The sequence below is a fragment of the Haplochromis burtoni genome, unplaced genomic scaffold (assembly GCF_018398535.1).
Source record: "Haplochromis burtoni strain Fernald_Lab_line unplaced genomic scaffold, NCSU_Asbu1 Contig_112, whole genome shotgun sequence".
In the NCBI taxonomy this organism is placed as follows: domain Eukaryota; kingdom Metazoa; phylum Chordata; class Actinopteri; order Cichliformes; family Cichlidae; genus Haplochromis; species Haplochromis burtoni.
This window is the reverse complement of record NW_024582473.1, coordinates 476,527-493,228: the sequence shown is the minus strand read 5'-3', so window position 1 is coordinate 493,228 and position 16,702 is coordinate 476,527. Positions and strand designations below refer to the sequence as shown.

General features: G+C 39.0%; 1 protein-coding gene across 1 annotated transcript in view; it reads right to left on the bottom strand.

Annotated features, from left to right (window-relative positions):
• Positions 1 to 16,702, bottom strand: part of spon1b (spondin 1b) — a 112,808-nt gene that overhangs the window by 78,554 nt on the left and 17,552 nt on the right. The window contains exons 3-5 of the mRNA XM_005928359.3: positions 15,456 to 15,589; positions 1,610 to 1,683; positions 539 to 652 (exon numbers count right to left, since the gene is read on the bottom strand). Of these exons, the coding sequence (XP_005928421.1) occupies positions 539 to 652; positions 1,610 to 1,683; positions 15,456 to 15,589 (322 nt within the window). The remainder of the gene's footprint in view (positions 1 to 538; positions 653 to 1,609; positions 1,684 to 15,455; positions 15,590 to 16,702) is intronic.

Below are 16,702 nucleotides of genomic sequence, written 5' to 3'. Positions count from 1 at the left end.
AACTTGCACAATCGGTGGCTGACTAAATACTTTTTTGCCCCACTGTATGTCATCTAAACCTTCATAGAACACAGACTTGTTTGTTGTGTCTATACCAGTGTACTTACACTTGCCAAGTTGTGAGTGTATAAGGCAAGCATATCCTAAAGCTGAGTTATAGGAATGCTATACACTTCATATCCTCAGTGGCTGCCATCTGGGCTACACATCAACCACATTTCAGACATCAAGATGAAGACAGTGCTAATTCTACCTACCTAGCTAAAAGTGATTTTTATCAAGCAGAACATGTAAACTGGATTCAAACCCAGCACCTTCCACCTATTTATTCACTTATTTATTTACTGTGAGCTGAACTTAAAAAAAATGTCAAAATGTCAAATTATCAAACAGTTTTTTTTATCGTTTCTGTCATCACGCTGCCATCTTACAATACTTTTATACATTTTTCATGCAGACCTACAGAGCATTTCCAGGTACCACAGTGCACTGTGTACATGTATGCATCAGTCAGAAGATGTTGAGAAGCTGAACTCACTTGGATAATCTTTAGGATGTACTTTCTCCGACCAGTTTCCATAAAAGGTGAGTCTGTACTTGGCGGTTCCACAGGCACAGCACTCAATGGCAGGAGCTTGCGTAGCTTCACCCTCTACGAGGAGACAGAATGCGACGATGACAGCACAAACAAAATGACACTCGGGTGTAAAAATTTAAGGTTAATCGGGACGCAGGGCCCTGATTAATCCTAAAAAACACATTTCTGGAGTAAACAAACAGACAGACCGACGTGCAAGGTTTGATATAAATGCACACCTGCATAAATTACCTGGCGACTGACAATTTGGAATCACCGAGAATGACACAAAATTACATCCCCGGAATAAACCGGTATTAAAATGACACATTAGCTTTAACTCAGGCTTATAAATATTCAGATTTTGCCCAGGACCAATGTTTTGCAAAGGTAGGTCAAGGGGATTTCTTGAATATTTATGAATCACCAAAAAAAGAAAGCCTCACTTGACATCTAAGTTATAGCAGGATGACTCACAACACCTAACTTACGTCAGCAAATTGAAACAGGGCGGCTTGATTGGCTTGCATAATAGCCTGGAAAATTAGATTTCGGAGAGGTAAGGAGGATTTTATGAAAGTAAAATTCCCCTGAGATTAAGTTTGAGAAACCACTCGTCCAGGCTCTCTTTTTTTATTGTACAATAAATGTGTGCATCAGAGCTGAGAGAGTCCTGACGCCTTATTGTCTCGCAAGAGCGCAGTGTTTATCAGGCTGGCTGTGAGCTTTAGGAAGCTAGAGTGCCATTTTTCTCTGCAATGAAATCACAGGTAGCATGAAAGCAACGGCTGGACTCTGCAGTGAAACAGAAAGCAATTTTTAAATTCCCATGACATCCAGGATTTGTTGTCCTCACAATTTTCCCCAGCTGGCTTTGTTGGTTTGAGATTTTTTTAAATATAGTATGAAATAAAGGGAGGTAATGTGCTCCAAAGACGGAGGGGGGGTAAACTACACGTAGAGCACAGGACACTAGCAACATGATACGCAATCAAGAATGAAAAGAAAGACTGGATGGGCAGCTGTTATTACCTTTCTCGCACAGTTGCACGGTGAGAGAGCCTTCATCCTGGAAATAGATGACTCTCTTCTGGACAATACTCGCCCTGGAGACACAGAGAGACATGTAGTGAGAAAGGCAAAGAAGCAGAAGAAAAGTGAAAGAAAACGGAGAGAAAGTTTGATTGTAGGAGGAGTGCAATAAGAGTAGTAGATGGTTAATAGGTGACCGCTGTGTTTTTTCCACTACGTGATCCATTTAATCTTCAGCGGAAGGGGGAGGGTAATGGGCTCCCCGAGGTTAGACAGGGAGTACACATCTTTTCACAGGAGCAACGTCCTATTCTCCAAACCCCATGATATAGTCATCCTGCTGCAATATGAAATGTATCACAGCAATCATGCCCATGGACATGAAGAAGAGAGAGCAGGGATTACAGTCAGAGAAGGAATATAGATCTTTCCATGGATTTTAGATGAAGCCCGGTTCTAAGTTATGAGCTAATACTGGCTGAAAATGAAACTCCCCCAGTGAAAATAGGCTGTTTTACCAGTACTATTTACATTTCTCTTTAGGAGAAAGGAACTGCATTACTCACACTGCACAGATAAAACTCTGTGTGCTCTGGCACTGCTATTGAATCTCTGAGGAAAAGGACAGGAAAATAGGATGAAGAAATTGTTGGAGGAACACTAAGGCATGATGGTCTTACAACACTTTTGCAATAGATTTGCAACAGTTATATAGAGTTTGAAATCATTCCTATGCTCTTATATATTTAGTACAGCTTTTCATAGATGAAAAATTGACTATCACGAACACCAAGCTGCTGCAATTACATTTGCAAACTACGAGTTAAGACACGTTTTATCCTTGATAAACTTGTTCTTCCCAATAAAACTCGCTAAACTTACTTTTCCAATGTCTTGGTCTCTGGAAGGGCATCTATCTCACACTGGGTGTGTTTTCACACAGCTAAACTACTGGTCTGTGAAATGGTCCAGTGCAGCATAAAAGGACATCTTCGTAGGCAGGAACAGGTCAGAACAGATCAACACATGGTTATGGTTAAAGAAGCTCTCACACAACCTGCAAGTGACATTTTAAAGAAACTGTTCTGACCAAGGTGATCATTAACTGGAATAATTCACAAGACCCTTCTAAAGAGCATAACTTGCCAGAAAAAGCCAAAAAAAGATATCAAAAAGTTAAGAAGCATAACTGCTTTATGTAGTTTATTATGAGAGGATAAGAAGGTTGATTATCTCTCCAGACATACAGATAATTGAATTAACAATGTTTATGTATTATATAAAATTTATATATAATTAACTAAATCACTATAGTTTTGCTCATCAATGGCTTTACATACATATAATAAATGTACTCGAAGGAACCAGTTGCCAAAAAGAATGAGACACATCATTTAAGACACACTACCCTTGACTTGAGAGGCAAATAAATAAAAAATATATATAATTAGGCATATTGTTGACAAAAGGTCATTGTTAACAAGTACAGAGTAATGAATACCAATGTCAAATTTCAAATTGCATTTAAATATTTGATTACAGTAACTCTGATTTTCTGAAAACCAGAAAATCTTCCTGGTCAAATTTTGAAGGACAGGAAAAAGAATGAGAACTGCCTTGATGATCTTGAGTCCTGTGACTTTGCAGTGCTTTTTCAGTAATTCATGTTTGTATTGCTTGCACATAAAATAAATCACTGGATTAGTTATAAGTTATAAGCTTCATAATTTTTCTCTGACTAAAAAAACCCAGAACGACTACATTTTAATGGAAATTGTGTCAATCGGATGCAGAGGCTTTTAAATTATAAAATGTAATTACTTGCATTAAGTTTGTGGGTCTTTTCTTTAATGTCTGATTTTAGGGTCTTGGTTTTAATATCTGCTCGTTAGGTAGGTATTCAGGTTTCAATTTGGGGATTTGGATTTTTTCCCTCTAACCTTTCCACTCGATATCCATAACGTTGACACTAAATGCAGCCATTTTTCATACCTCTTTCATACAAAAAGGTCTAGCAGAAAACGAATGGACGGTATGTTACTGCTTTGCATTAACCTCTTCCTAACCAGGGATAGTTTTGTACTCTCCAGCGAGGCTTCAACAGAGACACAGAGAAGTGGTGTAGAATTTGAGAAAAACAAAAAAAGATTTGTTTTGTGTGTGTGTTCAAATACCCCCACAGCCCCACAAATATGATTTTCAAAGGCCAAAAATCACACACGTCAAGAACCTCATAAAAAAGCAACACATGTTGATTGCATAGATTGTCCTGAGAAAATGAACCAACTTGATTGTGCATTATGGGACTGAAATTATACAAGCTTCCCCCCTACACACGGAGGTAATCAAGCTTCAGTCATGAAGCCTAAGGTTCTGCAGATATTATGCAATTACACAGCATACACCCATTATTATCCTAAATAATGTCTCACAGTAGCAGGAATTTCACAGCGACTCCACCTCATATTGTAGAGAGACATAAACCGAAAGAAAGTGAGCTGAACAACAGTGACGGTGGAGACAGAGGAGGGACGGGCGATATTAAGTAGGAGTTATCGGTTATATTGCTCCTATAAATCTTACACAGGCTGAATGGTGCAATATACCCTGCAACACGGGTTGACTGCCTGGGCATGAAATTGAAAAACAAAAGTGAAATATGCTGACTATTATTTAGGTGCCCTTGACAGATTTAAAGTAAATGTGTTAATAGTTTGACTGGCATTAATTATCAGTTGGTTAGATGTATAAACAACAATATATCTGATAATATGAAAAGATACATTTTAACTTGCCTCCAGCTACACTTTCCTCACTTTATAATATCCTCCCTCTACTAGACGTACATCTTCAGTGCAATCAAGTCTGCATGTTTATTCAATTTAGTTGCGAAATTTTGTCAATTTCAGGCCAGTGCAAGCTCAGAAAAGAGCACTAGAGATGTGTGGGTGGAAACAAGTTGTAACACTGTTGCTGCTTTTCCCGCCGGTCCTAAAAAGGTCAAAGATTACCAAATACAACATTCCAGCAGTGTACAAATAGGGGCTATATGGTAGAATACACACTATAGGCACCGGATGAAAACTGTTGCAACGTATCTGCTGGACAATTTATGCAAAAAGCTAAAACTACTGTCGGTAGCTGAATGATGACATTTTTTCAACGTCACCTGTTTAGTTAACACGTGTAGTTCTGCTGTTCTTTGCGTACCACAATTATTAACACGCCTTACAGGCAGGTGGCACAATAGTGTCGGTCTTTGTCATACGTTTTACGTGAATAAAACATTTTAATTTTTTTTAATGGGAGTGACCTTTTAAGTCTGGACTCCTGCAGCAATTATGTTACGGCCTTTCTAATGATCAACAGTCTCTTTCTCCCTTTATGTTGCTGAAGGTTTTTTCCTTCTCTTGTCTTCCATGTTGGGTCTTTGTTCATTCTTGGCTCCCTTTCAGGCTACTTCCAGTTTTATTTTGAAGTCTTCTTTATTACCTTTCTCTTCCTAGTGCGTTTTTTGTCCGTTCCCTGCAGCCCCATAGGCTGTCTACTGAACTACCTCTTATTTTTGCATTCCCCATTGAGTTTAGTTCAGGCTTCCTATTTGTCATTTCTCTTGTTTTTCTTTGGCTTTTCTTTGTTCTCAGGTTTTTACGTCACCTTTGTGCAGGTTGTGTTTAACACCTTTTGAAATTAGGGGCAGTCTGCCTTCTTCCTTCCGTGTGGCTCATTGAAAGATGATTCTAACACCACACTGGCACTTGTGAATACTGCAGAAGTGAGCATTTCTGTTAGTGAGAAAGTTTTACTTATGGGTTACACATCCGCTGACCTTTAAGCAAAAAAATGAAGAAAAAAAATCACTGATGCACACAGTCTGCATTTTTGCTACAGTTTCCAGCCTTCTATACTCCTGTCTGGCATTTCCTTTTCCTTCATCTCTCTTCTCTTCAGGTTTCTTATTAATCATACTTCTAATGTCTGCTCACTCTTCTTCTGGGAGGCTTTCGTTGGCGCTCCCCGCTGAATCTTTGGTATGCTGTTTCGATTCATGTGGGGAGAGCCCCAGGTGGCAAAACCAATACATACAACTGTGCAACTGTTCACACAAAAATATCAATTTCACTGCATGATAAATGCTCGATAGAACAATAACAAACAACACAGAAGTAAGGAGAGGAAACTCAACTTAGATGAAAAGATCAAGAATCAATTATCCTGTTCAGTTCTACTCTGAGCATTTATTCAACTATAAGCAAAAACTGTGTATGTGCAGGAAACAATCCAATAAAATGTAAGGCATAAGTTACATAATGATGCATTTATGTTTGCAAATAGGAAGCTGTTAATTGATGAACAAGGATGAGAGCGAATCCATAAAAATATGAATTAACCATTCAGTGCTTGTTCTCTTTTATTAAACGTTTGACGAAACATCGTTTTGTACAAGAGTAATTATGTTACAGTTTGCAGATAAGCGACTATGAATCGCATTGGGTGCACCAGGAATCAATTTTTAATTATATAAGGCTGCATTTGTTGGTTTGTTTAAAGTGGAAGTGAAAGCAAAAAACATGTCTGTAAATTGAGTTCAACTTAGTAATTTAAAGGGTAAGAAAAACGCTGGAGGGCATGTCAAAGTGGGTAAGTTCATTTCATACACTTAACTCCACAACTCTAATGCCATCATTATGTTTTATGGGGACCTCTGGCCAATTTAAATGCCCATTGTATTAATGAGAAATTAAGTGTTGTTTTTGAGCTGTGTGTTACATGAAGCACATTACAGCGAGGATCGTAACTGAAGACGATCCTTGACTGCACTATGGTGGATCTGGTGAACTCAGGGAATAACCAAAAGGAACTATATAAACCATTTTTTACTATAAATTTCTGAATGGGAATTATTTGCAGTCCATCTAATTGCAGTAGCAGCCTATACCGAAAACTTGTTAATACAAGTCGTGAATACGGGGAGTTATTGTGATGTCAGGATTCACCACTGCCTGCCTGTGGTGCTGGCTAAACACACGGGGGTCCAAAACCCCATGTGAGGTCAAACAGTCCAGCAGGAATCAGGGACAAGTGTGAAGGTTGAATAAACCCACCAACATGTTTGGGCCTCACAGCAGGCAAAGCAAGAATCAATCTAGAAATGATCAATTTCTTTTTCTATGAATGTATTTGTTTTAGTATTCTGAGAACCCCAACGTTAACAAGAACTGTGTTTTTAAAGGCTGGCCATACTTTAAATAGTCTAGTTTTATAATCAGTGAAAAAGCATTTTCTCTCGTTTCTCAGAGAATCAGGACACAAGAGTTTAAACTCTGCTGTCAAACAGATTCAGTGCAGTCAGACTCGTGCCATCACTGAGAAAGCAGATGAATTGTGGCCTCATCCCCTTCCTGGAGTCCTTCCACTAACGGCTTTGGAATACTGATGGAAAGATCAGGCAGGAGGTCAATGTGAGGTGACAATGTGATGAACAGATGGCTGAAGGGCAGAATTGGAGAGAGGAGGGAGATGTTTAAGTGTAAACCTGATCAACAAAGTGATCAACCCCCCATCTTCCCCCATGCACACTCACTTTCTCTCATCGCTATCCATCTCTCTGTCTAGCTCAGCTCTCGGGGGAAACGTCTCCCAACACTAAAATATTTTTTTCAGGAGTTCGTAAAGATTAAAGAACAGATTCAGGCTGAGCTCATCAGAGCTACAGAAGGACCTTAGTGACCTGGTGTGGAAAACAGACAAACACACACATACGCAAACACATATCCTACATCCACAGTTATTAGTATACAGGCTCCTCACTCTATTGAAAGATAAAAGTCCTAACAAGGCAGAAATATGAAAACCTTTCTCCTCAGAGCTCTCTTCATAACATGCAGCAGTTGAGTCTGGATGATGCTTTGAAGATGCGGAAAAGGAGGGGAAATGTGGGTGGCTCACCATTATTAAAGTAATCTGATATGATTTGACAGTTTCCCTACAAAAAAAGAAATGCAATCAAGTCATGTTTACTACAGTCTCAAGATATAAACAAAACCCTGTAAAGCCAAGAGTTTTCATTTACTGAGGTTTGAAGATCATTTCGAAACGACGAGTGCTTTAGTGCTGTGAGTTTTCTTTTGATAGTTGATGATAGTTTATGTGGGTAGATTAGGAGCTTTGCTTTTTGGTTCAAAGGATGGAAATATTACCACCAAAAGAAGAAGACGAAAACCTTAAAAGTTACAGAAACTACGGCTTGCGGCTCAAATAACTACATGTCATACATGAAAAGTTGTAGTGACAGCTTTTTGCTGTGTCGGCGGGGGAAATCACTAAAGCTCACTGAAAAATCATTGCAACATAAAAATTTCAGGGCTGAGAAACAGTTAAAAAAAATAACCAAATCAACTTCAAAAGAAACTCAAACTAGAATTAAAAATTCAAATTCTATGTAAACTTGGAGCAGTAAGCTTTGTTTGATTTGGGTGTGATGGGCTGTGGGTTCCTTGGACTGTCTCAGAGAGAGCGATGTCTTATTGTCAACAACATCACTGGCTGAAACACAGAACTGAGTAATTCCAGAGATGTGTGAATTAGACCATCAGAAGAGTTGCCGTGGTGACAGGATGTGATGCCTGTGGGTTTGTTGAAAACTCTGGCAATTGGAAGTTTTCTGGCAAATCTCCTTTGTGAAAACAACAGTTGTTCAAGTTTCCAAATCAATGATATTTTGTCGCAACGTGTTTTGCTCTAAGTTGGTGTTGGGAAAATCTTATTTTTATGACATCATGATTATCAGGACTGAGCATGTGGCTCATGTCATCAGCAAATGGTAAAAGTTGATTGGTACAAGCTACGTATATACATATAGCCCTGACTCACTCAGCAATATCATGGTTTTAATTCTTTGAGTAAATAGAATCTGATATTTTATATTTGCCAATTATTCGACCATGAAAGAAATTAAAGCTAGAGGAATAAGCCTGTTATCAAAATATAAGTAAAAGGCAGATCATTCAGTTGCTATAATCTCTTTTTTCCACTGAATTATCAGAAAACAGATAAGGCATGCAGCAAATCAATGCTCGTTTCTCTTCCACTGCATTTCAGACATTAAAGTGATGCATTTTTGCTTTTGAAATATTCTCTTATATTCAAGCTCAAAGTTGGCTATATAACAAAGTTGTTTGGAAAAAGTGTTTCAATTTGATAAGGTTATTTTGGTTGTTTCAAATGTGTTTTTCATTCTTGAAAATCTCATGTAGTTTCCTCCTGTACTTGTGAGCAAAAATGCATTATGAGCACAAAAAAGATGTGGGCTACACAGTTACCTTATTTTTTCCAGCATTTTTATATATAAATCAGAGTCAAGTGCCAAGTCATAACTTTTCTTAGATTTGACCAATTTATATATTGAGCCTGCACACAAAGTTAGAGAGACAAGTTTTAGAGGGTTTTGGACGTGTGCAAAGGAGGGATAGTGAATATAGGCCTCCTAATAACAGCAGGATAAGAGGAAGACCACAAAGAAGATTCATGAACTGAAGGAGGACATGCAGAGCGTTGGTGTGACAGAGGAGGATGCTACAGTTAGGGTGAGATGGAGGCAGATGATCCACTGAGATGATCCCTAAAGGAAGCAGCTGAAAGTAGAAGATATTGATTGAATATGCTTTATTTTTAAAGGGCACGTATTATTCTCCTTTCCAGCGCCATATTTTCATTCGTGAGCTCTATTTTTCGGTGAATCACAGTTCAAAATAAATGATAATCTCAACAAATAAACGTTATTTTCTTATGTTAGACCTCAGCACAGCTCTTCAGTTCATTTTCTGTCTAAAAAAAGTATTTTAGTTTCCTTCCCCAGATCCCTTCAAGCCACATTGAAGGCTTGAAGGGAGGTTGCCCCTTCTAAACAACAGGTTTGAACAACAGATGGGTAAGGGTTCTGTCCCTGAGATGAGCATGTGAGGGATGTCCACTCTCACTGACATTATATGAGGTCCAGAGTAGTAAAACCTTACTAACTAGTGACGCTACTGTTCTCATTTATTGCCAATGGATCTTGATTTTTGACATTTCAGAAGATGTCACATGTTCAAAGTAAGCAACTTGCTGTTAAACATAGTGGAACTTTAATAGTAGCTGCTAGGACATATTTTTTAATCGGTAGAGACCAAAATAAACTTAAACTACCCAAACTATAGGGATAAGCCGTTATACTTACATTCAAAGATTGTATATAGCGGATAGGGTATGCACTCATTTATATATTAACTCATTCACTGCCAGCCATTGGCAGTGAATGAGTTAAACCCATTGACTCATTCACTGCAATTGACGGCTATAGACGTCAATGGCAGTGAATGAGTTAATGTAAGGTACATTTAAAAATTTATTATTTATATTTAACAAAACATCCCTAAATTTAGGGAAATGATAAAAGGGATACCTTTTTGGATTTGAATGTATGAAAGGGTCATGGCCTCTGCAACTGACCACTGACCACAAAGAGAAGTGAGACATTTTAAAGCACACATTGAGTGCAGATCATAGTATGAGCAAGCCTGTAGAAGCTGCTATGTAAAGCTTTTGTCCACCCATACATTTCTAACTATAGCTGCTTTCACACTTGCACGGCCGCCCCATACTTTTCTTACATTTCCCAGCAGAGCTTCTCTGCACTCTCTAACAAGGCAGCACCCTCGCCTAGACCAACAAGAGCATTTTCCATTTGTCAGAATGCATCTGATGGGAAGATGTGTACATGTAGGAAAGGGCCACTTTGGACGATGTCACAGCATAGTTCAGGATGTCCTCGGATTTTGAAATTCTGCACAGCTGTTCTCATATTGTCATCACAGATAAACACGAGTTAGGCCAACACTAAAAAAACAAACAAAAACGCAGCGTTTCCACCAGAGCTAATTCTGCTCAGTGATAAAACAAACTTACTCAACAAACGTTGGTAAAATTAATATTCAAACATTTCCTCTTTTCAGGCGTTCAGACACTGACAATGGTAGACAGTTTTGTGCTTTATATAACACTAAGTATATAGCGTATACAAATAGTTTATTTATAAAAGTGCTATAATTATAGTATTAGAGCCAAAGCATTAAAAATAAATACAGTGAAGCTAAATATGCAGTAGAAAATAACGCATACAGTGCCTGTGAGGGTTTTTTTTTACAGCTTGTTTCCCTCAGCCGGAGGCTACACATCGTTTCCAGACAGACAAAAAAGCCAGATGAATGACGACAACTTGACCAGTTGAGGGGGAGGAGGGCAGGCCTGACGGTACACTACCTGCCTCCAGGAGAGAAGTTACACACAGTTGTTGTTAGTTCCACTGCCAGCGAGCGCTGAGCAGGTATAGCACATGATAGAGAGCGCTATTTAAAAGCTGCAGACATGTTCTGCTTGCCAAGAAACCGATGAGCGTGTTTAACAGCCGGCTTCTTTCAGGTGTTCTCAGCTCACACATTCCTTCACTGTGTGAACTTTAGAAAATCGCTTTTTCCAAGAAGCAGCAATGTCAGGTATGGACATAGCAGTCGTGATAACATGAATATTTTCATCATTGCCTAATCAGTACAGTTTTTACTTATCATTTATTATGTAAACTCTCAAAATGTATTATTATATTATTGACTGAGTTTGCTATTACTATCCACGCCACTGTGGCTACTATTGTTTTTATCATGTGAGTCTGTGTGTGTAGTGTGTAACGGGTAAACCCAGTAAGGGGGCCCACTGACCCCGACACTTTGAGCCCCTGTTTTGTGATGGCACGACGTGTATCTGAGGTGTTTAGTCAACAGTGCAATAATATCATTTTAAATTTCCATCACTTATAATAAAACAAAACTAGATGCTGGAATCAGTATAGTTATTAATTGTTTAGTTTAGTTATTAATTGATTATTCAAACTGTAATTCATCAATGTTGATTATTATAGGACTGTAGTTACCATAGAAACTGCTAAGATCTGGCAGTTGTTTCAAGGAAGCAAAGTTCAATCAGGTTAGCTACAGTAGGCACACTCACAACCTCAGACATAATCCCTTACATGCACTACAGCTCGAAACTCTGATGGAGTTTTATAATTGACAGTTTGAGTAACAGACACGATTTTTATTCTCTTGGGAGTTTCTTTAAAATTAATCTGACAGTCTGACAGACTTTGGACAAAAAAATAAAACAAATAAATAATATGTTGTTCAAAAAAATTAGAGGAACACTTTTTAATCCGAGTATAGCGACAAATCAATTAAATTTCTGGGAATCTGATCGGCTCATTTAGGTAGCAGAGGCTGTTTTTAATCCGTTTCAGCTGTTTTGGTGTTAAATTAAAAACAGGTGCACAAGAGGGGCAACAACGAGACAACCTGCAAAACGGGAGTGGTTTTACAGGTGGACGACACTGACATTTTTTCCCCTCCTCATCTTTTCTGGAAGGAGGCCACAGGGAAGACCCAGGACACACTGGAGATCTTTCTAAACCTGTCAGTTTACTGGGTGTTCACTTTCCCAGCAACAAAGCACGCAAAATACAGGAGTGGATGTAATAGCAATTAAGTACACTACAATAAGAACAAAAAAGGCTTCCCAAAAAGTGTTAAACCTAAAGTAACATAATGAGACAGAGCTATAAAAAAAAAAAAGAAGCTCACAGAGAAAGCCTTTTCTTTCTTGGTTTGCAGTTAAGACCAAAACAGACAAACAGAACTTGCTTTTGTAACAAACGATTAACATCTCCAAAGCACTGACCCCTGTGTGTTAGTTTCTTCCATGCAATGCAAGTTTTTCTTCTAGCAACCTGTGCGCTGCTGCTCATGTTCGGTGTATAAAACACAAAGCAACTATTCTTATAAAGTTTGAAAGCAGATCTTGCTTTTCACCACTATATTTTTTTTAATAAGAAGAAATAAAAACCTGCAGCTGATTTTGCAATTTAAAAAAACAAAAAAAAAAAAACAAGACCCTCTTTTTAAATGCTACAGCTGTCACTAACAGCTTTATCACCCCCCCTTGCAAAAAATTATAATTGCAATGATTCCAAAATAGCAGGTGTTGAAGTTGGCATCGAATGAAATACACAATCCCAGAGGCTTTCTCCAGCACTGAAACGACCAGTGGGCTCATACGGGGGGGAAGAAGTACTGGAACGCTCCCAAATGCAGGAAGCTGTATTTGAAAGTGCCTGGAATGAGCCGAGAGACATGTGTTTGACGTTGTGGACGGACAGCATATTTTTTCTCCAAGCGAGTGAATGCTGAGTGGGATGAAACAGATCGCAAGATAAAGAGAGGCGGAGAGAAGAAGAGCATTCCCACAGTGGGATGAAAATGTGTAGCTTTGCTGTGAAGATTGCTAGAAGAAGTGAAGTTGTGCGGGGTTTTTTTTGCCACTCTCAGAATTGGCCAGGGTAAAGCTACATGATTTAAGACAGCTGCCTGTGTTGTCCACTAAAGCGGTGTTTTATAGCGCAAACCTACTGCAAAGTATCTCCTTCCTGGCTGATGTGAATCTGCTCCTCGACACTGTGAAAAGCATCACGGGAAAAACAGAATAGATCCGAACAAAGATAACATGACGGGCACGTTACAACAGCAGAGAGCAGACCGTTAAGAAAGAAGACGAAGTGAGACGAGGCAGGCGAAGATGTTAAATGAAGTAATACTAAATCTCTATCTCGCAGCTGACAGACAAAAGTGACAGAAAAACGAGGTGAATTTGCATAGCAGATGTTCCACTACATAGGGCTAGATTTATTGAACCGGCAGACACCGGGATGGCTATGTGCCATCTGTCATACAGCAAAAGCAGATAAATTAAAAGTAACAGCTGTGAGTATACGGTGGAGGTGAGGGCAAGTTATAGCAACTCGCTCAGTGGAGGAAGAGATGCATGTCAGGGAGGTTATTCCCTTTGGGAAGTCGGATTGAAGAGATGGAAACAAGCGAGAGAGAGAGAGAGAAAGCTAAGAAAAAGAAGGCATACCTGTGGAGAGAAGAGGAGAGAGGCAGACGCCTTCAGAGGTGTGCTCCCTCTGAGTTATCTCAGTTTATCATTTGTATTCTCAAGTTGTCAAAGAGTGGCTCACAGCTACATATTGCCATAAGTCACTGTAGCTGTCTGAGCCCACACATCATTTGTTTTTTCCTCGCACATGGCTTGAAGTATACGTCACACTCCATCATGTATTAACGGGAAGAGCTATTTGTTTTCTGAGAATATTAAATTTGTAGAAGCATAAAGTGTAGCCATTGTGCATAACAATCATCCCCTTCGTTCACTAAAATCAGCTTTGTATGTTCCCGCTCTGTTTCTCTCCCATAATTTTCATTAAAATCCAGAAAAACAAGTAGCCTTTAAAAAAAATGGTCTAATAAGAATAAATGCCTTTGATTAGTTTGAATCTCAGAGAGAAACATTTCTTTCCTTTTGTTTCTACACCTGTACATTTTGCTAATGCATTTGTAAAAATGGACATAAAAACAACATTTTACTGACTGATTGCGAACAATAAAAACATTACCCAAAGGCAACGGTCAACCCAGACGGCCAACACTCTCTGCTACACCTCAAAAACTGCTCAGGAATGACTCTAGGAACACAATGAAAAAAACAAAGTTCTTATTGTCGAGCATCAGCTGTGTAGGGATCCGCCCTAAAAGCCCCAAGACTGAAAGAGCCAGACCACACTTCATCCTCCAATCAGTGGTTTAAATGTTGTGGCTCATCTGCATATTACAGCCCAACCGATATATGCATATGTCGGGTATGCATATATCGATACATGTTCTTCCTATCATTAGAATTCACATACAGTGCATTTTCTCGCCTTTTTTATTTATTTAAGGAAACACTGTTATCAAAAAAAAGAGCTCTTATTTTATGGAGGCTTTAAAATGACTAATAAAAGGCACAACACTGAACAGTTATTGTTCCTCCAGTGCGTGTCTAGACAAAATAATACCTCCTGATACCGTGCACCTTCTTTAGAGTTTCACAGCATTTCTCCTCAGAGTCGCTGGCGCCATTTCACACATGCACATAAAGCTAAGGTCACACACACTCCTGAAATTACACAGAGGTTTAGAGCCCCACCTGCTTCAAACCACAAATTGCCCCCAGTAATCACCATCCATCTCTCCTTTGTAGAGCTGGTCCCTTTACAGAAGCTAATGCGCGCACCAACTAAAGAAACACCTGGCATCAGCTTACTTAATGTGCTGCCTATAACCGATTACGAGTATCTGTAAAAGCAACAATGACCACACCAGTGAACTACATTCACTAACAGGAGAGATTCTGCTTTGCGGTTGTTTTGTGAAGGAAAAGGAAAAGTAAAAAGGGAGTAAAGTGCTCCTGATGTTGTAGAATTATTTAAGATGACACATGGATGTTAATCTGACCTATTCTTATGCTCCTTTCTATTAGATACTGTTGATTTCCAGCAGCATGAAAACCAACTTGCTCAAACTTGCTTGAGCAAAGTTATCTGTCACTTTGACCTTTATGGTTTTGTCACCATGTACAAAAGAAAAAAGAAAAAAAAAAAAAACACACACAGACAAAACACTCCTATCAGCTAGCAGTGACTGATTTAAAATCTGCCATCATGGCGTTTAAATCCAGACACCTGTGCCTATCACAGTTCAAATAATCTTTCACTATGTGTTATCTTTAAGGTTTGATTTTCCATAAACATGTACTATTCAAGCTTTAACTGGCGTTATCAATCTGAACTTTTAAACCTGTTTTGACGCAAGAAGCAGCTGTTTTTGTTTTCTTTTAACTTTACTAAACGTCTCTGTGATGAATAATCGTAAAAGCAAAAACTTACTTAAGTATAACACAGCCAGTCCCACTGGGTGGTGCTGTCCATAAGACCTGTATCCTGGTGCGTCTGCGAGGCGTGCTCTCTGTCACCGCGGGAGGACAGTTGGTCATGAACTGTGTCTCGTCTTCATCAATGATCTAGAAAGAAAAGGATGAGCATTCAGTATTAAATGGCTTTGCTTCTGAAAAGGTCACTTTGAACTTTATGGCAATCATATAATGTTGGTGTTCCTAAAAATTCCCTGGAAAAAGAGAACCCAGATCAATCCAGGCAAGGGAATTCAAAAACAATGTTACAAGCAAGCCTCACAATGCAATACTGCACCTCTATGCTCTGCCAAGTAGCATAGACAATATATCAAACACAGTACACACAATAGCTTATTAGACAATGTGATTACTTATATTATTTTAGAAGAGCATGCATTAAAAACCAGAGGCAGGTAGAATAGCAGCACAGAACAGAGCAGGCATCAGTGACAACAGATTACACTCTTCAAGTTTATTGAAACTGACGAACAATTACACAAAACATAAAATATTCTGTAGGTTTTCAGAATAAAAGAAATGTAGCAGAAATTGATGTTTCAACAAAATGTGAAATAGAAGCAAAACACTTTTGCGTGCTGTCCTTGTATTTAATGACTTTCTGCAGCACATAAGGAGTGATCGTGTGTGCTGGCTTTCCTATTATTATAATAAACTATACAGAGTTAACTGGAAATTTCTATTTGCAACTTTACACAAATTTGGTTTCGGAAACTCTTTCGTAAGCTGGTTGGTCGAATGAATAATACAGAAAACAGAGATTGGAGACGGGAAACTGTTCCTGAAGTACAGAGAGAGATAGAGAGAGAGCTAGCTGTGCATGAAGTGTGATTTTAATAGTCGTGGAAGCAAAACAGCAAAATTCATGAGGACATTGATCAAATGTGAAGCGCAGTTTGCTGCTTCTTTTGCTGCTGGCTCGGTGGATTTTGGTTGGAGAGACAAAACCTGCAGCTCAGAATCAGCGCAAAAAGACGTAATCACAGCGCGGACCGGACGCATCAGAATCGCTAAGCTCCGACAGCGTGTCCGTCTGCGGGCCGTCGGGTGAGAAAGCCGAGAAAGACAAAGTTGATTCTGATGCGTCGGTCCGTTCTGTGTTTACGTCTTTGTGTGGAATCCGTGTACCTGCTCTCATTTGCTGTTTGGTTGTTGTTGAAATGGTTTTGTGAGCTTTAATCTGAGAATCTGGAGTTTCTGGCA